This window comes from Dicentrarchus labrax, unplaced genomic scaffold (genome assembly GCF_905237075.1).
Source record: "Dicentrarchus labrax unplaced genomic scaffold, dlabrax2021, whole genome shotgun sequence".
Classification (NCBI taxonomy): domain Eukaryota; kingdom Metazoa; phylum Chordata; class Actinopteri; family Moronidae; genus Dicentrarchus; species Dicentrarchus labrax.
The window spans coordinates 21,666,810-21,692,509 of record NW_026136703.1 but is presented as its reverse complement, the minus strand read 5'-3'; the positions used below and the strand labels follow the sequence as shown (position 1 = coordinate 21,692,509).

Sequence of the window (25,700 nt, the reverse complement as noted above, 5' to 3'; positions counted from 1 at the left end):
AACTTGTACAATATGTTTCTACACTCCAGTATAACAATTATATTACAAAGCTACTGATATAATAAGTAACACTGACTACTCAAAATCTTAACGTAGTATACAGGTCTCCAGCTCCTCCTACAGAGAATTATACACAGTGATGATGTCTTCTATTCATTGTGACAGCAACAGTTGGGTATTTGTACAGCTGTCTCAGCCACCTGTATCACTGTGTTGACTCACAGCACAAAAATACACTCCACTGTCCTCAGGCAGCAGCTTCTTCACTGTCAAAGATCCAGTCTGAGGGTCGTTCTTCTGCGCTGGAAACTTGTCCTCGCTGAAGCCACTTTCATATTTATGTGGTGGAGTTGTAGTGGTGAAAACTATTTGCTTCATCCCCTCTCCTGGTAGCTGTCTGTACCAGTACATCTGGAAGTAGCCAGCACCCTTCGTGTGACTGCAGTCTATTGTTGCACTGTCGCCATTGAACTTCCACAGTGTGTCATTCTGGGTGACATCGTCCCCATCAATTAGACCTGTGTGTAGAACAGTAAAAGTTACCATAAGGAGACATTTGATCTTTGAAATAAATGTTCAGATCTTGCGGTACTTAACCTCCTATCCAGAGAACAAATACCAACAAGCTGAGGAGACCATGTTTGATAATGTTCATGTTCTAAAACTCTCAAAGTCTCATATGAGTCTGTCAGTGTATTCACAGAGAGATGAAGAGTTGGATGTAGGTGTGTCTCTGCAGTGTGTGACGTCCCCTTCTCCTGTGAGCTGCTGTATAAAAACCTACATGGTCAGTTGAAGTGTATGAGCAGATGTTAGGAGGTACTGGAGGTCCCCCTACATTCAGATCGGTAACACTGACAGCTGAGGAGGCCAGTTTTGTTAATGCACTGAATTGAACACACCTTTTTAAAATGATGGAAGATCAGGCTGTCCATGCAATATGAGGCAGTGATCATACATGTTAACAATTCTAATTTTGAACCTGATTTGAGATACCTGTCAGTTGTAAACAAAATGTCTTAAAATGTTTTGGTCATTTATGAATATAAAACAGGAGGATGTTGAACATTTTTGAGGGTGGTTGGTTCCAGGTGTTAGTCACTATCTTTGGCAGTAAACCCAGAGGTGATGGAGGTTTATAGATAAAATGTCTTTTTATTCTAGATTCAGACAGTTATGTGTCACAAAATACAGTGTAGTAATTTCACACAGTTCTGTAATGCATGAAAAGTAGGAAACATGATTTTCTATCATTTTTTTTAGGTTAAAGGGTCAGAGAAAGAGAAACATAATACATCATTTAAAAAAGAGCGTATAAAGTTACTGGAATACAAAAGGAACGAAAGTTATTTAATCAGCACTGAATTGGATTAAATGTAAAGTACACATGGTGCGACAATTTCTGTATTCGTTTTGTATGTTATTTCACATTCACTGATCTTTAACTTCAACATATTTCTACACTCCAGTATAACATATATATTACAAAACTATTGATATAACAAATATTACTGACTACTCAAAATCTTAATGTAGCATACAGGTCTCCAGCTCCTCCTACAGAGAATTATACACAGTGATGATGTCTTCTGTTCATTGTGACAGCAACAGTTGGGTATTTGTACAGCTGTCTCAGCCACCTGTATCACTGTGTTGACTCACAGCACAAAAATACACTCCACTGTCCTCAGGCAGCAGCTTCTCCACTGTCAAAGATCCAGTCTGAGGGTCGTTCTTCTGCGCTGGAAACTTGTCCTCGCTGAAGCCACTTTCATATTTATGTGGTGGAGTTGTAGTGGTGAGAACTATTTGCTTCATCCCCTCTCCTGGTAGCTGTCTGTACCAGTACATCTGGAAATAAGTAACGTCCTTGTTGTGACTGCAGTTCATTGTGGCAGACTGATCCTTGAGTTTCCACAGCAAAGGTGTCTGAGTGACATCACTCCCATCAATTAGACCTGTGGGGGTAAAAAAGAAAATCACATGTCATGTTACAGGACCACCATCAGGTCCTCTGTATGCTGACTGAATGACCAATATAAAATCATTAGTATGACTTTAAAGTAACATATTCTCCTCTCAGTCCTCAGCATCAGAGTGTACAGTACCTACAATCCAGAGCAGAGCTGCAGAGAGTCTGATCAGACCAGCAGTGATCATTATTGTGTTCTGAGTAACATGAACTTGGAGACCGGAGTTGGTGTCAGTGTGTGTGATGGGAGGTGTGACGTTACAGCAGTGAGATGAAGAGTTGTGGGAGTGTCGCTGTATGATGTGATATGATGTACTACCAGAGACACTGCTAACATGAACTTGGTCTCTTAGTCTGAATATTTAAAAACTTATGGAGCTGTTAATTTATTTGTCAGTAATAGACATTTGCATTCAGATAACTGGACAACCATGTGATAGTTATCTTGTTGAAATAAGGTGCAGGCACTGCAGACCTGCTGAACGTCTGAGGCTGTTGTTAGGAACATAAGGAACCTCCCATTATAATATCTGATCTGGATGAAAGGGAAGACCAACATTGGTTAGAATGGGTTAATACAGGTGTAAGTGTGAGCTGTAACATGAAGATATCAGAAGGTTTTTGTACTGAGGAGCAGTGATATGTAGCACTGTGTGAACTAGCAGCACAGAAGTACACTGCACTGCTGTTCAGCTGGAGTTCTTCAATTATTAATGTGCACGTTTGGTCTTTTAGTCCACCCCCTTCCATCTTCACATTCACTCCATCTTCAGGATATCCATCGTTTACATTCATGTATCCCAGGAGCTGCATCTGCCCGTTCTTCGATTGCTTGTACCAGTAGATACGGGTATAATCCTGAATACTGTGTGAACAGCGGATTTTGGCTGTTCCTCCGGTTTTTTTTGTACACGTCAGCTGGAGTTTGGTGGACTTTGTGACTGACAGAGGAACCTGTTAATAAGAAAATATATCAAACAATATACAATCACAGTTAGTGAGTGCAAATAAATCCTCTAAGTCCTTTTTCTTGAATCTGGTTGAACATGCAAATTCAATGTAATTAGCTACAGCACCCTGACAATGTTGAAATAACAATGAAGACTTTTTATTACCTGAAACTAGTATAACATTAATGGTTATCCAGAGGAAGATTATCATGATGTTGTGTTTTATTAAGTTCAGTGTAGTTATTGGTTCTGTTTTCATCACAGTGTAGGTTGGTATACTGTTTCTATCTCCTTTTCTGAGTAAACCCTCCTATCAGGAAAACAAACTCAACCTTTTTAAGGTAGGCGGTGTTATAGAGCTTCTTCCTCTCTTAAATTAAAACCATCCTGTCAACTACCACGGCACACCAGTAAAGATATACTGCCACCTTATGAAAGGAAGCAAAACAATAAATACCTCTTATAATCTGAACAAACAAATTTGTAAAATGTTGCACCTAACTAGTAAGTACTATAATAATACAATATTAGATGTTAGATTGTTGAAAATACAGCACTGACTCTGAACTTAGAGAATTGATCTTAACTATGTACTTCAATGGATGACCTAATGCATATTTTTGTAATAGGTCATGTTTGTCTTTGTTTGCAGATTCACTCACAATGATCGACTTTAACTTAACATTTAAAGGACAGAGGTATCAATAACAATCTGAGGTTGAATGCAGTGCAATTAAAATAAAGACGACACTGTATAACTTCATTCTAATCTTTTCCTTCTTTCTTTAGAAGTTATTGCCCTATTAAAAAACAACAACAAAAAACACCTTTAATGGTAGACTTCTGAATCAGAATCAGGTTTACTGCCAATGGATGAGCATTAATGTAATGTATAGATTCAGGGTGGGTGGTAGGTTTAACAGGCACTGTCAGTGGGGGTCCTGGGTCTTGTTGACTTGGTTGTTGCTTTGTCTTACTCTGAGTATTTAAAATAATCTGTTCACTCATTTGGCAGTAATAGAAAGCTAAAGGAATACGTTTTGAATTTAGATGATTGGACCATCTGGCCTTTAATGCTTATTTACAGTACACAGATTTAAACCTCCTCCTCCTCCTCCTTGACACACACACACACACACACACACACACACACACACACACACACACACACACACACACACACACACCTTTTTCCTTTAACTTAGTTTCTTTAAGTTAGATTGTATACAGTGTATTTTCCTCTGTTTGCTTTTATTATATCCCTTTTAATAAATGCTTGTGTTTATATATGCTGGCCTATTTAATTTCGTATAAGAGTGGGTGATACCAACCTTTTCTATGTAGAACTCCAAAGCTCCCACTTTAGCTATTAATAATGATTTTGGTTGTATTTATTAATTTAATTATAAATCTGACTTCTGAATTAATAGTTTGGTGTATTTTTATGAGACTGATCAATCGATTATTGATTATCGTTTCCCTTATTTAAGGGTGGTGCCCCGAGGATCTTTAATATTAATTAAAGTCATTTTCTATTATCTTTTGATAATTATACATTTTGATAACCATTAATTGATCAACCTAATACAGTTAAACCACTGTAACACACTACGACGTTGAGCCCGACACAGATGTCAAAACCTCAGACGACATTACCTGAAACCAGAATAGTGTTCAAATGAATGCTTAGGAATAAGATGATCATGTTGTCTTTTGTGTTTGGTAATAATTTTATCGTTGATAAAAAAAATATTCTCAGTGTGTCGGCAGATGATTATGATTATTTCGATCCTCCTCTTTGAGTAAACCCTCATATCAGCAAACCAACATGAAGGCATGATGTGGGTGTTGTCATAAGTGTATCCTCCTCCTCTTAACATTATAACCATCATGTCAACTACCACTGCTGCCTCTGTATAAAGGTCTGATTAAAGATATATCACCACCTCATAAAAGGAAAGCATACAGGTGCAAGAGGCTGTGAGCTGTAGTAGCGAGATGAAAACATTTGTTGTGGAGGTTTTTGTACTGAGGAGCAGTGATATGTACCACTGTGTATACTAGCAGCACAGATGTACACTGCACTGCTGTTCAGCTGGAGTTCTTCAATTGTTAATGTGCAGGTTTGGTCTTTATTTGCACTCCCTCCTATCTTCACATTCACTCCAATCTCTGGATATGGATCATTTACATACATATATCCCAGGAACTGTAGTTGTCCGTCTGTTTGCTTGTACCAGAGGATTCGGTCAAAGCTTGGATTGGTGTGGAAGCATTCAATCTTGGTTATTTGTCCTGTTGTGTTGTAAATGTCAGCTGGAGTCTGATGGACTTGGTCACTGAGAGAGGAACCTGCTGAAAAGATGAGACACAGTGTATAAGAATGAGTGCTGGTTAATTCAACAAAGTTATAAAATTCAGTTACAGCTAAAATAGCAGCACTGTAAAACACCAGATGACATTACCTGAAACCAGAATAGTGTTCAAATGAATGCTTAGGAATAAGATGATCATGTTGTCTTTTGTGTTTGGTAATAATTTTATCGCTGATACAAAAGATATTCTCAGTGTGTCGGCAGATGATTATGATTATTTCCATCCTCCTCTTTGAGTAAACCCTCCTATCAGCAAACCAACATGAAGGCATGAGGTGGGTGGTGTCATAAGTGTATCCTCCTCCTCTTAACATTATAACCATCATGTCAACTACCACTGCTGCCTCTGTATAAAGGTCTGATTAAACCATACAGGTGCAAGAGGTTGTGAGATGAAACATGTGTTGTGGAGGTTTTTGTACTGAGGAGCAGTGATATGTAGCACTGTGTAAACTAGCAGCACAGAAGTACACTGCACTGCTGTTCAGCTGGAGTTCTTCAATTGTTAATGTGCAGTTTTGGTCTTTATTTGCACTCCCTGCTATCTTCACCTTCACTCCAGTCTCTGGGTATCCACTGCCTCCCATCATGTATCCAAGCAACTGCAGCTGTCTGTTCTTTGATTTCTTGTACCAGAGGATTGTATTATAGTTTTGAATACTGTGTGAACACTCAATTTTAGCTGCTCCTTCAGGTTTGTTGAAAGTGTGGGCTGGATTCTGGTAGACTAGTTCATTTAGAGAGGAACCTGTGGAAAAGCCTTCAAGAGAAACAACACACAATATATCAGTGATTGCAGTTGAGCACCAGACACCAGTTAAAGTTAGAGAGGAAGTCGAAATAAAAATAATTTGTTTCTTTACTTTAAAAGCCCAATGGTTTCTTTGAATCCCTGAAAGTACATGTGCTTATTTTTACCTCATTTTATATAATTCAGTTTACATGCCAGAGCCTGTAGTATGATATTTTCTTTCATAATTCAGGTAAAAAATCTTTTTGCAAAGATAAACACCAATCATCTAAAAATACTTTTCATTACCTGAAACCAGTATAACATTCAAGGTTATGCAGCAGACAATGATCATCATGTTGTGTTTTTAAAGTCAGTCTTGTTTCTGGTGCTGTTTTCTTCACTATGCTGGTATACAGAGGATTCCCTCCTCCCTTTCTGATTAAGTCCTCCTATCAGAAAAACGTCATATCCTCCTTTTCTAAATATTAAAACCATCATGCCAGTTACCATTACACGCCGCTGGGGGTAAGATACACACTGCCACCTCAAGGAAGTAATAAATAGCAGTGTTAATAATAACAAATACATTTTATGTGATGTTACTGCTGTTTTAAAGACCAAACAAAACACAGTCTCTTCAGTCCATGAATTGTTGTTGTTGCCGTTAAAAATGTTAAAATGTTGAATTAGTAATATTCACCATATAAACTACACGTATATAGAATTGATTAAATTCAACAACAACATCAAATTCAACATCAACAGATCTGGAAAAACACTGCACCCTAATGGATAAACTAAGAATCTACCTGTCTCATGGTGCACCAGCTGTGTATCAGTCATTCACGATGTGGTTCAAGTGGTAATTTCTGTAACTGGCTGCGTCAGAGAAGGTTTTTGTTAAAGACGGAGGGTTTGTGTAGCACTGTGCTCTACTGGCTGCACAGAAATACACTGCGCTGTTCTCGGATCGACTCTTTGGAATATGAAGATGTGCCAGACTTGATCCATGACCGCTCACATCATAAGAGTCTTTGAATTTATCTTCAACAACCGCAGAAGTGAATTGTACATAACCAATTAAAGCCATATCATATTCTCCAGCAGACTGTTTGTACCACTGGATCATATTAAAATCAGTGTTTGAATGGTTGCAGTTCATCAGGATGTCTTCTCCAGCATCTTTAATCATGGCAGTGGGAGTCTGATGAACGCTGGTTTTTGAGAGTTCTGCAAGAGACATTTAAAACAAACAGCTTTAGTGACGAATAAACTTAAACTTAATTGAAAATATTTAGTTGGGAGTTAATGCATATTACCTGTTAAACAGAACGGCAGAGCTGCTAAATGTATAAGAAGTCTGATCATGATTGTAAGGTAGATGAAAAGAAAACAATAATGACTGCAAACTGAAGAGAGCTGCCTGGATGTAGAGGATGAGGAGGAGGAGTCTGCTTTACGGACCGTCACATGTCTTCATCAGTGGATTTGTACAGTATCCTGTTCTCCTGGTAAACACAGGAAAAGACCATTTTAAGGTTGATATCAGTGTTGATTTCCTGCCACAGGCTGCAGTTCGATGCAGGTGTGCTCCTCTTCAGCGTGACTTTATGTGGCTGATTATCAGAGAGGGTTTTTGTAAAAGGGAGAGGGAAATTGAGTCACTGTGCTTACTCGCTGCACAGAAGTACGTGGCACTGTCTTCTGGCTCTCTGAGTTTCTGCACATGAAGTTGAGATTTCTTGGAGCCATGTCCAGTTATATTGAAATGCTGTTTGAATTCATCCTCGATGGCTGGACTATCATATGAAATATATCCAATGAGTTTAAGGTCAGAGTCCCCCATCGGCTGCTGGTACCACAATATTACATAGTATGAACTGATTGAATGGTTGCAGCTGATTTCTGGTGAACCATTGGGACTTCCTAATATTGACGATGGAGCCTGATGGACTTTATTGCTCAGTGAACAACCTGCATTTAAAGAGAAAACATTAAGAAAACAGAGATGGTTTCAAAAAATGTAACTTTTAGAATTTGAATTGAAACCTACAGGAGAGCCAGAGAAGCAGCAGAGTGATCCTGTTGAGCTTTCTGATCATGATGTCTTTATCTTCCTCTCTGTCTTTGCACTGACGGACTGAACAGACGTTCAGGGATCAGCTTAGATGGGAGGAGACAGATTTTCATTATGTTGTGAACATTTTTCAAAATGGAAAAAGCCAAACATTAGCTATGTTTTGGGCTTTGTTTTCTTTCCTGAACAAGCTAATAATGACTCTGGGATTGATGATTGGTGATGTTTACTATTTTATTTTGACTATCCGTCAACTAAATGATTAATCTTAAAATATAATTACTGCAACTCCATAAAAAACGAATTGAATTTATTGTATATTTTCTTATCAGAGGGTTTGACTTGCTCTTTAAGAATATATAATATATAAAAACAAATCTTTGAACACATCCATATTTCAGTGGTTTTATGTTCTTAAAGCTGCAGTAGGTACCTTTTATAAAAAATAACTTTTTGTCATATTTACTGAAACTTATCCTGACAGTGAGATCAGGTGAATAAATCTGGTTCCTCTGGCTCCTCCTAGTGCTACTAATGGAATTAACAAGAATCCACCAGACAGAGCCAAGAAAGATGGACACTGTGGGTTGGTGGTTTGAAGATAGTTGATTGTTGAGTTTCATTCCCAGCATCAGTATTTGATGATCATGAGACTCAACAATCAGCTCTTTCTTCTTGTGTTTGTGTTTTTGTGCAAAAGTATAAAACCTATAGCTCTGAACAGGGACACAGTGAAGATCAGATCATTTTAATCTGCTGATCAGAAAAATTATAGTTACAGTGATGAGTTCAACAAAGCTGATAACAGTAAAAAGGTGTGTGATTACTGTGAGACAGCACACACTGGTGATACATGTGGATTAACAGACAGGCTGCCTACATTGGTCTTTATTAACATTTGTTAGTAGTCAGGACACATCAGACACAGAGTCATAAAACGTTTTTGATAGGGTTTGGATTCAGTTGGTTCCAGGTGCTAGTCAGTATATTTGGCAGTAAACCCAGAGGTTATGGAGGTTTATAGATAAAATGTCTTTTTATTCTAGATTCAGACAGTTATCTGTCACAAAATACAGTGTAGTAATTTCACACAGTTCTGTAATGCATGAAAAGTAAGAAACATGTTGTTTTTTTTACATTTAAGGGTCAGAGAAAGAAACCTAATACAGAATGTAAAAAGTAGTGATGTGACAATTTCTGTATTTGTTTTGTATGTCATTTCACATTCACTGACCTTTAACTTCAACATATTTCTACACTCCAGTATAACAATTATATCACAAAGCTACTGATATAATAAATAAAACTGACTACTCAAAATCTTAATGTAGTATACAGGTCTCCAGCTCCTCCTACAGAGAATTATACACAGTGATGGTGTCTTCTATTCATTGTGACAGCAACAGTTGGGTATTTGTACAGCTGTCTCAGTCACCTGTATCACTGTGTTGACTCACAGCACAAAAATACACTCCACTGTCCTCAGGCAGCAGCTTCTCCACTGTCAAAGATCCAGTCTGAGGGTTGTTCTTCTGCGCTGGAAACTTGTCCTCGCTGAAGCCACTTTCATATTGAAACGGGGGAATTGTAGTTGTGTAAACTATTTGCTTCATCCCCTCTCCTGGTAGCTGTCTGTACCAGTACATCTGGTAAAAAGAAGCGTCCTTGTTGTGACTGCAGTTCATTGTGGCAGACTGATCCTTGAGCTTCCACAGCAAAGGTGTCTGAGTGACATCACTCCCATCAATTAGACCTGTGGGGGTAAAAAAGAAAATCACATGTCATGTTACAGGACCACCAGCAGGTCCTCTGTATGCTGACAGAATGATCAATATAAAATCATTTGTATGACTTTAAAGTAACAGATTCTCCTCTCAGTCCTCAGCATCAGAGTGTACAGTACCTACAATCCAGAGCAGAGCTGCAGAGAGTCTGATCAGACCAGCAGTGATCATTATTGTGTTCTGAGTAACATGAACTTGGAGACCGATAGTCGGTGTCAGTGTGTGTGATGGGAGGTGTGACGTTACAGCAGAGAGATGAAGAGTTGTGGGAGTGTCGCTGTATGATGTGATATGATGTACCACCAGAGACACTGCTAACATGAACTTGGTCTCTTAGTCTGAATATTTAAAAACTTCTGGAGCTGTTGATTTATTTCTCAGTAGTAGACAGTTGCATTCAGATAATTGGACAACCATGTGATAGTTATCTTGTTGAAATAAGGTGCAGGCACTGCAGACCTGCTGAACGTCTGAGGCTGTTGTTAGGAACATAAGGAACCTCCCATTATAATATCTGATCTGGATGAAAGGGAAGACCAACATTGGTTAGAATGGGTTAATACAGGTGTAAGTGTGAGCTGTAACATGAAGATATCAGAAGGTTTTTGTACTGAGGAGCAGTGATATGTAGCACTGTGTGAACTAGCAGCACAGAAGTACACTGCACTGCTGTTCAGCTGGAGTTCTTCTATTGTTAATGTGCACGTTTGGTCTTTTAGTGCACCCCCTTCCATCTTTACATTCACTCCATCTTCAGGATATCCATCGTTTACATTCATGTATCCCAGGAGCTGCATCTGCCCGTTCTTCGTTTGCTTGTACCAGTAGATCTGGTTATAATCCTGAATACTGTGTGAACAGCGGATTTTGGCTGTTTCTCTTTTTTTTTTTTTTTGTACACGTCAGCTGGAGTTTGGTGGACTTTGTCACTGAGAGAGGAACCTGTTAAAAAGAAAAATATATCAAACAATATACAATCACAGTTAGTGACTGCAAATAAATCCTCTAAGTCCTTTTTCTTGAATCTGGTTGAACATGCAAATTCAATGTAATTAACTACAGCACCCTGACAACTGTAAATACACATGTTAAAATAACAATGAAGACTTTTTTATTACCTAAAACTAGTATAACATTAATGGTTATCCAGAGGAAGATTATCATGATGTTGGGTTTTATTAAGTTCAGTGTAGTTATTGGTTCTGTGTTTTCATCACAGTGTAGGCTGGTATACTGTTTCTATCTTCTTTTATGAGTAAACACAGCACTGACTCTGAACTTAGAGAATTGATCTTAACTATGTACTTCAATGGATGACCTAATGCATATTTTTGTAATAGGTCATGTTTGTCTTTGTTTGCAGATACACTCACAATGATCGACTTTAACTTAACATTTAAAGGACAGAGGTATCAATAACAATCTGAGGTTGAATGCAATGCAAATAAAATAAAGACGGCACTGTATAACTTCATTCTAACCTTTTCCTTTTTTCTTTAGAAGTTATTGCACTATAAAAAAAACAAAACAAAAAACACCTTTAATGGTAGACTTCTGAATCAGAATCAGGTTTACTGCCAATGGATGAGCATTAATGTAATGTAATGTATAGATTCAGGGTGAGTGGTAGGTTTAACAGGCATTATTAGTGGGGGTCCTGGGTCTTGTTGACTTGGTTGTTGCCTTGTCTTACTCTGAGTATTTAAAATAATCTGTTCACTCATTTGGCAGTAATAGAAAGCTAAAGGAATAAGTTTTGAATTTAGATGATTGGACCGTCCGGCCTTTAATGCTTATTTACAGTACACAGATTTAAGACATCGCAGTGAACTTATTGAAATGAGATACTGCAGAGATACTGAATATATGAGGCTGTTGTTTATAACAGCATGTGGCAGGTTAACTGTTTCATAGCTGCACATAAGGAACCTACCATTATACTATCTGATCTGGACGAGAGAGGGAATGTTCAATTATTAATGTGCAGGTTTGGTCTTTATTTGCACTCCCTGCTATCTTCACCTTCACTCCAGTCTCTGGATATGGATCATTTACATACACATATCCCAGTAGCTCTAGTTGTCTTTTTGATTTCTTGTACCAGAGGATTTGGTTAAAGCTTGGATTGGTGTGGAAACATTCGATCTTGGCTATTTGTCCTGAAATGTTGTAAATGTCAGCTGGAGTCTGATTGACTTGGTCACTGAGAGAGGAACCTGCTGAAAAGACAAGACACAGTGTATAAGAATGAGTGCTGGTAAATTCAACAGTGTAATAAAATTCAGTTACAGCTAAAATAGCAGCACTGTAAAACACTAAAGTATAAACAGATGTTAATAACTTATGATGACATTACCTGAAACCAGAATAGTGTTCAAATGAATGCTTAGGAATAAGATGATCATGTTGTCTTTTGTGTTTGGTAATAATTTTATTGCTGATACAAAAGATATTCTCAGTGTGTCGGCAGATGATTATGATTATTTCCATCCTCCTCTTTGAGTAAACCCTCCTATCAGCAAACCAACATGAAGGCATGAGGTGGGTGGTGTCATAAGTGTATCCTCCTCCTCTTAACATTATAACCATCATGTCAACTACCACTGCTGCCTCTGTATAAATTGTATTGTAGATTGTAACGTAGATGAAAAGAAAACAATAATGACTGCAAACTGAAGAGATCTGCCTGGATGTAGAGGACGAGGAGGAGGAGTCTGCTTTACGGACCGTCACATGTCTTCATCAGTGGATTTGTACAGTGTCCTGCTCTCCTGGTAAACACAGGAAAAGACCGTTTTAAGGTTGATATCAGTGTTGATTTCCTGCCACAGGCTGCAGTTCGATGCAGGTGTGCTCCTCTTCAGCGTGACTTTATGTGGCTGATTATCAGAGAGGGTTTTTGTAAAGGGGAGAGGGAAATTGAGTCACTGTGCTTACTCGCTGCACAGAAGTACGTGGCACTGTCTTCTGGATCTCTGAGTTTCTGCACATGAAGTTGAGATTTTGTGGAGCCATGTCCAGTTATATTGAAATGCTGTCGGAATTTATCCTCGATGGTTGGATTATCATAATAAATATATCCAATGAGTTTAAGGTCAGAGTCCCCCATCGGCTGCTGGTACCACAATATTACATAGTATGAACTGATTGAATGGTTGCAGCTGATTTCTGGTGAACCATTGGGACTTCCTAATATTGACGATGGAGCCTGATGGACTTTATTGCTCAGTGAACAACCTGCATTTAAAGAGAAAAACATTAAGAAAACAGAGATGGTTTCAAAAAATGGAACTTTTAGAATTTGAATTGAAACCTACAGGAGAGCCAGAGAAGCAGCAGAGTGATCCTGTTGGAGCTTTCTGATCATGATGTCTTTATCTTCCTCTCTGTCTTTGCACTGACTGACTGAATAGACGTTCAGGGATCAGCTTAGATGGGAGGAGACAGATTTTCATTATGTTGTGAACATTTATCAAGACCAAAAAAGCCAAACATTAGCTATGTTTTGGGCTTTGTTTTCTTTGCAGAACAAGCTAATAATGACTCTGGGATTGATGATTGGTGATGTTTACTATTTTATTTTGACTATCCGTCAACTAAATGATTAATCTGAAAATATAATTACTGCAACTCCATAAAAAAACAACCGAATTGAATTTATTGTATATTTTCTTATCAGAGGGTTTGACTTGCTCTTTAAGAATACATAATATATAAAAACAAATCTTTGAACACATCCATATTTCAGTGGTTTTATGTCATTAAAGCTGCAGTAGGTAACTTTTATAAAAAATAACTTTTTGTCATATTTATTGAAACTTATCCTGACAGTGAGATCAGGTAAATAAATCTGGTTCCTCTGGCTCCTCCTAGTGCTACTAATGGAATTAACAAGAATCCACCAGACAGAGCCAAGAGAGATGGACACTGTGGGTTGGTGGTTTGAAGATAGTTGATTGTTGAGTGTCATTCCCAGCGTCAGTATTAGATGATCATGACACTCAACAATCAACTCTTTCTTCTCGTGTTTGTGTTTTTGTGTAAAAGTATAATACCTGTAGCTCTGAACAGGGACACAGTGAAGATCAGATCATTTTAATCTGCTGAACAGACAAATTATAGTTACAGTGATGAGTTCAACAAAGCTGATAACAGCATCTCGTCCTCCATCCTGTCACATGATGATGCTGTCTGTAAAAAGGTGTGTTATTACTGTGAGACAGCACACACTGGTGATACATGTGAATTAACAGACAGGCTGCCTACATTGGTCTTTATTAACATTTGTTAGTAGTCAGGACACATCAGACACAAAGTCATAAAACGTTTTTGATAGGGTTTGGATTCAATTGGTTCCAGGTGTTAGTCACTATATTTGGCAGTTAACCCAGAGCTGATGGAGGTTTATAGATAAAATGTCTTTTTATTCTAGATTCAGACAGTTATCTGTCACAAAATACAGTGTAGTAATTTCACACAGTTCTGTAATGCATGAAAAGTAAAAAAACATGTTTTTTTTTTTTACATTTAAGGGTCAGAGAAAGAAACCTAACACAGAATGTAAAAAGTAGTGATGTGACAATTTCTGTATTTCTTTTGTATGTCATTTCACATTCACTGACCTTTAACTTCAACATATTTCTACACTCCAGTATAACAATTATATTACAAAGCTACTGATATAATAAATAACACTGACTGCTCAAAATGTTAATGTAGTATACAGGTCTCCAGCTCCTCCTACAGAGAATTATACACAGTGATGATATCTTCTAATCTTGGAGTTACCTTTGATCAGAATTTGTCATTTAACTCTCACATAAAGCAGACCTCTAGGACTGCCTTCTTTCATTTACGTAATATTACAAAAATAAGACACAGACTATCACAGACAGATGCAGAAAAACTAATCTATGCATTTGTTACTTCAAGGCTGGATTACTGCAACTCTTTATTATCAGGTTTCCCCAATAAGTCCATTAAAACGCTCCAATTAATTCAGAACGCTGCAGCACGAGTACTGACAGGAATTAGAAAAAGAGATCACATCTCTCCTGTACTAGCTTCTCTGCATTGGCTCCCTGTAAAATGTAGAATAGAATTTAAAATCCTCCTCCTTACCTATAAAGCTCTTCATGGTCAGACCCCTTCATATCTTAAAGAGCTCATAGTACCCTATTACCCCACTAGAACACTACGTTCTCTGAATGCTGGGCTACTTGTGGTTCCTATAGTCTCTAAAAGTAGAACAGGAGCCAGAGCCTTCAGTTACCAAGCTCCTCTCCTGTGGAACCAGCTTCCAGTTGTGGTTCGGGAGGCAGACACCCTCACCACATTCAAGAGTAGGCTTAAGACATTCCTCTTTGATAAAGCTTATAGTTAGGGCTGGATCAGGTGAGTCCTGAACCATCCCTTAGTTATGCTGCTATAGGCCTAGACTATCGGGGGATTTCCCATGGTGCACTGAGCTCCTCCCTTCCTCTCTCTTTCTGCACTCATTCATGTTCCATTAATGCATGTTACTAATTTCACTTCTTCCCCGGAGTTCTTGTGCTTTCTCGTCTTGCAGGTTCTTGTCGATCCTGGTGGAGCCTCCTGCCATGGTCCTGCTAGATTGCCATTGCCAATACTGTTGTTGCTGTGCACCTCTCTCTCTCTCTCTCTCTCTCTCTCTCTCTCTCTCTCTCTCTCTCTCTCTCTACCCTCACCCTCACCCTCACCCCAACTGGTCGAGACAGACGACCACCCACCTAGAGCCGGAGGATCTGTCCTAGGTTTCTGCCTTTTAACAGGCAGTTTTTCCTTGCCCTTGTCGCCAAGTGCTTGCTCATGGTGGTACTGTTGGGTCTATGTAATTAATATTTTAAAGAGTTCGGTCTAGACCTGCTCTATTTGAAAAGTGTCCTGAGATAACTTCTGTTATGAATTGGCGCTATACAAATAAAATTGAATTGAATTGAATTGAATTATTCATTGTGACAGCAACAGTTGGGTATTTGTACAGCTGTCTCAGTCACCTGTATCACTGTGTTGACTCACAGCACAAAAATACACTCCACTGTCCTCAGGCAGCAGCTTCTCCACTGTCAAAGATCCAGTCTGAGGGTCGTTCTTCTGCGCTGGAAACTTGTTCTCACTGAAGCCACTTTCATATTTATGTGGTGAAGTTGTAGAGGTGAGAACTATTTGCTTCATCCCCTCTCCTGGTAGCTGTCTGTACCAGTACATCTGGCTGTAGTGTGACTGCAGTCTATTGTTGCACTGTCGCCCTTGAACTTCCATAGTGTGTCAGTCTGGGTGACATCATCCCCAGCAGTTAGACCTGTGTGTATAATAAGGTGTTAGCACATGTGAATATTTTAACTGTCCTATAGTTGACCATTTAAACAAATTTTTAACTTGTGCTGGTTAACCTAACAAAAGTTAAAGATTATAATGTTGTTGGTAGATCTTACCTTTAATCCAGAGCAGAAATATTAGGAGACCACGTTTGAAAAAGTCCATGTTCTCCCATTCAGAGAGTGCAACAGGACTAATAATTGTCAAGAGCAGTTGGAGATCTAAAAAGTTGCAGGTGGGAGTGTCATGTGTTGGCTTCCTTATCAAAATCCACAAAGTGTAACTGGGAGGATTTGCGGTTCTCGAGGTCCCTCTACAGTACGTGAGATAATTGCAGCACTTATGCCGACAGTGTACTGAGGTTTTTGTTCAGCTTTCACATGTGTCTGTATCACTGTGTTTACTCACAGCACAGAAGTACAAGCCTTTATCTTCTGGCTTCAGATTGTTCACTGTGAATGTCCCACTGGCAAAGTCAGGTTTGGTGGCTGAGAATTTCTCTTTGCTAAAATTTCCAAAGTAATGATTATCCATGCCAAGTGATGTGAACACAGTTTGTTTCATTGTTTCTCCTGGCAGCTGTCTGTACCAGTACATGTCATTGTAGCCAACACCCTTCGTGTGTCTGCAGTCTATTGTTGCATTGTCGCCCTTGAATTTCCACAGTGTCTCATTCTGGGTGACATCGCTCCCATCAATTAGACCTGTGTGTAGAACAGTAAAAGTTAGCATAAGGAGACATTTGATCTTTGAAATAAATGTTCAGATCTTGCGGCACTTAACCTCCTATCCAGAGCGCAAATACCAACAAGCTGAGGAGACCATGTTTGATAATGTCCATGTTCTAAAACTCTCAAAGTCTCATATGAGTCTGTCAGTGTATTCACAGAGAGATGAAGAGTTGGATGTAGGTGTGTCTCTGCAGTGTGTGACGTCCCCTTCTCCTGTGAGCTGCTGTATAAAAACCTACATGGTCAGGTGAAGTGTATGAGCAGATGTTAAGAGGTACTGGAGGTCCCCCTACATTCAGATCGGTAACACTGACAGCTGAGGAGGCCAGTTTTGTTAATGCACTGAATTGAACACACCTTTTTAAAATGATGGAAGATCAGGCTGTACATGCAATATGAGGCAGTGATCATACATGTTAACAGTTCTAATTTTGAACCACTGATTTGAGATACCTGTTAGTTGTAAACAAAATGTCTTGTGTCATTTATGAATATAAAACAGGAGGATGTTGAACATTTGGTGAGGGTGGTTGGTTCCAGGTGCTAGTCACTATCTTTGGCAGTAAACCCAGAGGTGATGGAGGTTTATAGATAAAATGTCTTTTTATTCTAGATTCAGACAGTCATGTGTCACAAAATACAGTGTAGTAATAAGATATATCACCACTTCATAAAATGAAAGCATACAGGTGCAAGAGGCTGAAAACATGTGTTGTGGAGGTTTTTGTACAGAGGAGCAGTGATATGTAGCACTGTGTAAACTAGCAGCACAGAAGTACACTGCACTGCTGTTCAGCTGGAGTTCTTCAATTATTAACGTGCAGGTTTGGTCTTTATTTGCACCCCCTTCTATCTTAACCTTCACTCCATTCTCTGGGTTTCCAGTGTTTGCTAACATATATCCCAGGAACTGCAGTTGTCCATTTGTTTGCTTGTACCAGAGGACTCGGTTAAAGCTTGGATTGGTGTGGAAACATTCGATCTTGGCAGTTTTGGTCTTTATTTGCACTCCCTGCTATCTTCACCTTCACTCCCTTCTCTGGAGATCCACTGCCTCCCATCATGTATCCAAGCAACTGCAGCTGTCTGTTCTTTGATTTCTTGTACCAGAGAATTTGGTTAAAGCTTGGATTGGTGTGGAAACATTCGATCTTGGCTATTTGTCCTGGTGTGTTGTAAATGTCAGCTGGAGTCTGGTGGACTTGGTCACTGAGAGAGGAACCTGTTGAAAAGACAAGACAGTGTATAAGAATGAGTGCTGGTAAATTCAACAATGTAATAAAATTCAGTTACAGCTAAAATAGCAGCACTGTAAAACACTAAAGTATAAACAGATGTTAACAACTAAGGATAACATTACCTGAAACCAGAATAGTGTTCAAATGAATGCTTAGGAATAAGATGATCATGTTGTATTTTGTGTTTGGTAATAATTTTATTGCTGATACAAAAGATATTCTCAGTGTGTCGGCAGATGATTATGATTATTTCCATCCTCCTCTTTGAGTAAACCCTCCTATCAGCAAACCAACATGAAGGCATGAGGTGGGTGGTGTCATAAGTGTATCCTCCTCCTCTTAACATTATAACCATCATGTCAACTACCACTGCTGCCTCTGTATGAAGGTTTGATTAAAGCATACAGGTGCAAAAGGCTCTGAGATGAAAACATGTGTTTTGGAGGTTTTTGTACTGAGGAGCAGTGATATGTAGCACTGTATAAACTAGCAGCACAGAAGTACACTGCACTGCTGTTCAGCTGGAGTTCTTCAATTATTAATGTGCACGTTTGGTCTTTTAGTGCACCCCCTTCCATCTTTACATTCACTCCATCTTCAGGATATCCATCGTTTACATTCATGTATCCCAGGAGCTGCATCTGCCCGTTCTTCGTTTGCTTGTACCAGTAGATCTGGTTATAATCCTGAATACTGTGTGAACATCGGATTTTGGCTGTTTCTCCGTTTTTTTTTTGTACACGTCAGCTGGAGTTTGGTGGACTTTGTCACTGAGAGAGGAACCTATTAAAAAGAAAAATATATCAAACAATATACAATCACAGTTAGTGAGTGCAAATAAATCCTCTAAGTCCTTTTTCTTGAATCTGGTTGAACATGCAAATTCAATGTAATTAACTACAGCACCCTGACAACTGTAAATACACATGTTAAAATAACAATGAAGACTTTTTTATTACCTGAAACTAGTATAACATTAATGGTTATCCAGAGGAAGATTATCATGATGTTGTGTTTTATTAAGTTCAGTGTAGTTATTGGTTCTGTTTTCATCACAGTGTAGGCTGGTATACTGTTTCTATCTTCTTTTCTGAGTACACCCTCCTATCAGGAAAACAAACTCAACCTTTTTAAGGTAGGCGGTATCATAGAGCTTCTTCCTCTCTTAAATTAAAACCATCCTGTCAACTACCACGGCACACCAGTAAAGATATACTGCCACCGTATGAAAGGAAGCAAAACAATAAATACCTCTTATAATCTGAACAAACAAATTTGTAAAATGTTGCACCTTACTAGTAAGTACTATAATAATACAATATTAGATGTTAGATTGTTGAAAATACAGCACTGACTCTGAACTTAGAGAATTGATCTTAACTATGTACTTCAATGGATGACCTAATGCATATTTTTGTAATAGGTCATGTTTGTCTTTGTTTGCAGATACACTCACAATGATCGACTTTAACTTAACATTTAAAGGACAGAGGTATCAATAACAATCTGAGGTTGAATGCAGTGCAATTAAAATAGAGACGACACTGTATAACTTCATTCTAACCTTTTCCTTCTTTCTTAAGAAGTTATTGCACTATTAAAAAACAACAACAAAAAACACCTTTAATGGTAGACTTCTGAATCAGAATCAGGTTTACTGCCAATGGATGAGCATTAATGTAATGTATAGATTCAGGGTGGGTGGTGGGTTTAACAGGCACTATCAGTGGGGGTCCTGGGTCTTGTTGACTTGGTTGTTGCTTTGTCTTACTCTGAGTATTTAAAATAATCTGTTCACTCATTTGGCAGTAATAGAAAGCTAAAGGAATAAGTTTTGAATTTAGATGATTGGACCGTCCGGCCTTTAATGCTTATTTACAGTACACAGATTTAAGACATCGCAGTGACCTTATTAAAATGAGATACTGCAGAGATACTGAATATATGAGGCTGCTGTTTATAACAGGATGTGGCAGGTTAACTGTTTCATAGCTGCACATAAGGAACCTACCATTATACTATATGATCTGGATGAGAGAGGGAAGACCAACATTAGTTACACTGACTTATTTCAGGTGCAAGAGGCTATGGGCTGTAGTAGTGAGGTGAAAACGTGTGATGAGGTTTTTGTACTGAGGAGCAGTGATATGTAGCACTGTGTAAACTAGCAGCACAGAAGTACACTGCACTGCTGTTCAGCTGGAGTTCTTCAATTGTTAATGTGCAGGTTTGGTCTTTATTTGCACTCCCTGCTATCTTCACCTTCACTCCAGTCTCTGGATATGGATCATTTACATACACATATCCCAGTAGCTCGAGTTGTCTTTTTGATTTCTTGTACCAGATGATTTGGTTAAAGCTTGGATTGGTGTGGAAACATTCAATCTTGGCTATTTGTCCTGAAATGTTGTAAATGTCAGCTGGAGTCTGATGGACTTGGTCACTGAGAGAAGATCCTGCTGAAAAGACAAGGCACAGTGTATAAGAATGAGTGCTGGTAAATTCAACAGTGTAATAAAATTCAGTTACAGCTAAAATAGCAGCACTGTAAAACACTAAAGTATAAACAGATGTTAACAACTAAGGATAACATTACCTGAAACCAGAATAGTGTTCAAATGAATGCTTAGGAATAAGATGATCATGTTGTCTTATGTGTTTGGTAATAATTTTATTGCTGATACAAAAGATATTCTCAGTGTGTCGGCAGATGATTATGATTATTTCCATCCTCCTCTTTGAGTAAACCCTCCTATCAGCAAACCAACATGAAGGCATGAGGTGGGTGGTGCCATAAGTGTATCCTCCTCCTCTTAACATTATAACCATCATGTCAACTACCACTTCTGCCTCTGTATAAAGATCTGATTAAAGATATATCACCACCTCATAAAATGAAAGCATACAGGTGCAAGAGGCTGTGAGCTGTAGTAGCGAGATGACAAAATGTGTTGTGGAGGTTTTTGTACTGAGGAGCAGTGATATGTAGCGCTGTGTAATCTGGCTGCACAGAAGTACACTGCACTGCTGTTCAGCTGGAGTTCTTCAATTGTTAATGTGCAGTTTTGGTCTTTATTTGCACTCCCTGCTATCTTCACCTTCACTCCAGTCTCTGGGTATCCACTGCCTCCCACCATGTATCCAAGCAACTGCAGCTGTCTGTTCTTTGATTTCTTGTACCAGAGGATTGTATCATAGTTTTGAATACTGTGTGAACACTCAATTTTAGCTGCTCCTTCAGGTTTGTTGAAAGTGTGGGCTGGATTCTGGTAGACTAGTTCATTTAGAGAGGAACCTGTGGAAAAGCCATCAAGAGAAACAACACACAATATATCAGTGATTGCAGTTGAGCACCAGACACCAGTTAAAGTTAGAGAGGAAGTGGAAATAAAATAATGTTTCTTTAGTTTAAAAGCCCAATGGTTTCTTTGAATCTCTGAAAGTACATGTGCTTATTTTTACCTCATTTTATATAATTCAGTTTACATGCCAGAGCCTGTAGTATGAAACTTTCTTTCATACTACAGGCAAACAATCTTTTTGCAAAGATAAATACCAATTATCTAAAAAGTCTTTTCATTACCTGACACCAGTATAACATTCAAGGTTATGCAGCAGACAATGATCATCATGTTGTGTTTTTAAAGTCAGTCTTGTTTCTGGTGCTGTTTTCTTCACTATGCTGGTATACAGATGATTCCCTCCTCCCTTTCTGATTAAGTCCTCCTATCAGAAAAACAACGTCATATCCTCCTTTTCTAAATATTAAAACCATCATGCCAGTTACCATTACGCACCGCTGGGGGTAAAATACACACTGCCACCTCAAGGAAGTAATAAATAGCAGTGTTAATAATAACAAATACATTTTATGTGATGTTACTGCTGTTTAAAGACCAAACAAAACACAGTCTCTTCAGTCCATGAATTGTTGAATTGCTGTTAAAAATGTTGAATTAGTAATATTCACCATATAAACTACACGTATATAGAATTGATTAAATTCAACAACATCAAATTCAGAATCAACAGATCTGGAAAAACACTGCACCCTAATGGATAAACTAAGAATCTACCTGTCTCATGGTGCACCAGCTGTCTATCAGTCATTCACAATGTGGTTCAAGTGGTAATTTCTGTAACTGGCTGCGTCAGAGAAGGTTTTTGTTAAAGACGGAGGGTTTGTGTAGCACTGTGCTCTACTGGCTGCACAGAAATACACTGCGCTGTTCTCGGATCGACTCTTTGGAATATGAAGATGTGCCAGACTTGATCCATGACCGCTCACATTATAAGAGTCTTTGAATTTATCTTCAACAACCGCAGAAGTGAATCGTACATAACCAATTAAAGCCATATCATTTTCCCCAGCAGACTGTTTGTACCACTGAATCATATTAAAATCAGTGTTTGAATGGCTGCAGTTCATCAGGATGTCTTCTCCAGCATCTTTAATCATGGCAGTGGGAGTCTGATGAACACTGGTTTTTGAGAGTTCTGCAAGAGACATTTAAAACAAACATCTTTAGTGACCAATAAAGTTAAACCTAATTGAAAATATTTAGTTAGGAGTTAATGCATATTACCTGTTAAACAGAACGGCAGAGCTGCTAAATGTATAAGAAGTCTGATCATGATTGTAACGTAGATGAAAAGAAAACAATAATGACTGCAAACTGAAGAGAGCTGCCTGGATGAAGAGGACGAGGAGGAGGAGTCTGCTTTATGGACCGTCACATGTCTTCATCAGTGGATTTGTAAAGTATCCTGCTCTCCTGGTAAACACAGGAAAAGACCGTTTTAAGGTTGATATCAGTGTTGATTTCCTGCCACAGGCTGCAGTTCGATGCAGGTGTGCTCCTCTTCAGCGTGACTTTATGTGGCTGATTATCAGAGAGGGTTTTTGTAAAGGGGAGAGGGAAATTGAGTCACTGTGCTTATTCGCTGCACAGAAGTACGTGGCACTGTCTTCTGGATCTCTGAGTTTCAGCACATGAAGTTGAGAGTTTTTGGAGCCATGTCCACTTATGTTGAAATGCTTTTGGAATTTATCCTCGATGGTTGGACTATCATATGAAATATATCCAATGAGTTTAAGGTCAGAGTCCCCCATCGGCTGCTGGTACCACAATATTACAAAGTATGAACTGATTGAATGGTTGCAGCTGATTGCTGATAAACCATTGGGACTTCCTAATATTGACGATGGAGCCTGATGGACTTTATTGCTCAGTGAACAACCTGCATTTAAAGAGAAAACATTAAGAAAACAGAGATTGTTTTAAAAAAAATGTAACTTTTAGAATTTGAATTGAAACCTACAGGAGAGCCAGAGAAGCAGCAGAGTGATCCTGTTGAGCTTTCTGATCATGATGTCTTTATCTTCCTCTCTGTCTTTGCACTGACGGACTGAACAGACGTTCAGGGATCAGCTTCGATGGGAGGAGACAGATTTTCATTATGTTGTGAACACTTATCAAGACCAAAAAAGCCAAACATTAGCTATGTTTTGGGCTTTGTTTTCTTTGCAGAACAAGCTAATAATGACTCTGGGATTGATGATTGGTGATGTTTACTATTTTATTTTTACTATCTGTCAACGAAATGATTAATCTGAAAATATAATTACTGCAACTCCATACAAAACCAAACTGTAATTGAATGTATGGTATATTTTCTTATCAGAGGGTTTGAATTGCTCTTTAAGAATATATAATATATAAAAACAAATCTTTGGCCACATCCATATTTCAGTGGTTTTATGTTCTTAAAGCTGCAGTAGGTAACTTTTTGTCATATTTACTGAAACTTATCCTGGCTGTAGTATGTGAGTCAGATCAGGTAAATAAATCTGGTTCCTATTGTCAGGGCTGGTGACAAGGACTCAAGTTCAGACCAGAGTTAGAAGTCTCAATAAGGAGATTTTATTGAAATGCACAAACAGACATGGATTGAGTGGCCAGAGATGCAGGTGAGACAGAGAGTGGGTATGGGGTCCGGGCTCCAGTGCTCTGGGTCTGGAGATGAGACAGGTAATTCTTTATCGCAAAAGTTCTGGTTGGTTAGCATGTTCTCATACTAGATGATTCAACAATCCAGCGGGGACTGGAAGGTCGGCCTGGCTTATGAGGGGTGAGTTGACGATGATGAGGAACAGGAGTGCTGAGTAGTGTGATGAGCCACAGGTGTGGGGGCAGGAGCTCCAGCGGCCACGCCCACAAGTGGCATGAAGGAGGCCAGGATCACGGCCGATGGGCCGTGACACCTATGGCTCCTTCTAGTGCTACTAATGGAATTAACAAGAATCCACCAGACAGAGCCAAGAGAGATGGACACTGTGGGTTGGTGGTTTGAAGATAGTTGGTTGTTGAGTTTCATTCCCAGTGTCAGTATTTGATGATCATGAGACTCAACAATCAGCTCTTTCTTCTCGTGTTTGTGTTTTTGTGCAACTTGACAACTTGCATCACAGTAAGTGTAAAAGTGTAATACCTGTAGCTCTGAACAGGGACACAGTGAAGATCAGATCATTTTAATCTGCTGATCAGACAAATCACAGTTACAGTGATGAGTTCAACAAAGCTGATAACAGCATCTCGTCCTCCATCCTGTCACATGATGATGTTGTCTGTAAAAAGGTGTGTTATTACTGTGAGACAGCACACACTGGTGATACATGTGAATTAACAGACAGGCTGCCTACATTGGTCTTTATACACATTTGTTAGTGGTCAGGACACATCAGACACAGAGTCATGAAACATTTTTGATAGGGTTTGGATTCAACTGGTTCCAGGTGTTAGTCACTATATTCAGCAGTAAACCCAGAGGTGATGGAGGTTTATAGATAAAATGTCTTTTGATTCTAGATTCAGACAGTTATCTGTCACAAAATACAGTGTAGTAATTTCACACAGTTCTGTAATGCATGAAAAGTAAGAAACATGTTGTTTTTTTTACATTTAAGGATCAGAGAAAGAAACATAATACAGAATGTAAAAGTAGTGATGTGACAACTTCTGTATTTGTTTTGTATGTCATTTCACATTCACTGATCTTTAACTTGTACAATATGTTTCTACACTCCAGTATAACAATTATATCACAAAGCTACTGATATAATAAATAACACTGATGGCGGAAGAGACCGGAGACACAGAGGCACAGGTGAGCGGACACAGGAAGCCAAACTGCACAAAGGGACCCTGGGGCACGGGAGAGAAACAGTTAGACAAGGGGACAGGCACAGGGAAAACACAAGAGGGCTTGAAGTTGCCTACCTTAATACTGGGAAGAGCCACAAGAGTTACCACCACATAGGCTGAAACAATCTGGCGATGAATGGGAGGAAGACCGGGGTTCTTGAAGACTGAGGCATGATGAATGATTGAGAGCAGGTGAGACAGCAGGCAGCAGGTGAGGAGAATGGAGGCCGCACCCTCAGACACACAGGGAAGGGGGAGGAGCAAAGGGAGCAGGAGGGGAGCAGAGCCATGACATC

At 38.9% G+C, this 25,700-nt stretch overlaps 1 protein-coding gene, 1 long non-coding RNA gene and 3 gene segments (V, D, J or C); all 5 read right to left on the bottom strand.

Annotated features, from left to right (window-relative positions):
• Positions 1–25,700, bottom strand: part of LOC127360258 (T cell receptor beta chain MC.7.G5) — a gene marked incomplete in the record, with an annotated part of 299,553 nt that overhangs the window by 68,709 nt on the left and 205,144 nt on the right.
• LOC127360436 (T cell receptor beta variable 29-1-like) lies at positions 178–2,213 on the bottom strand. The segment is given in 3 exon segments: positions 178–200; positions 1,641–1,958; positions 2,109–2,213. Coding segments are annotated over 3 exon segments (378 nt in total).
• Positions 192–670, bottom strand: LOC127360406 (T cell receptor beta variable 29-1-like). The segment is given in 2 exon segments: positions 192–518; positions 598–670. Coding segments are annotated over 2 exon segments (384 nt in total).
• On the bottom strand, positions 9,352–10,782 carry LOC127360401 (T cell receptor beta variable 6-1-like). The segment is given in 2 exon segments: positions 9,352–9,860; positions 10,011–10,782. Coding segments are annotated over 2 exon segments (528 nt in total).
• LOC127360799 (uncharacterized) lies at positions 24,716–25,692 on the bottom strand. Of its 2 annotated transcripts, none has more exons than XR_007883928.1 (2): positions 25,480–25,692; positions 24,716–25,404 (listed from the first exon to the last, which is right to left on the bottom strand). It is a non-coding gene; the product is annotated as an uncharacterized LOC127360799 (long non-coding RNA). The 2 variants fall into 2 exon arrangements; XR_007883929.1 differs by having other exon boundaries at positions 25,510–25,692.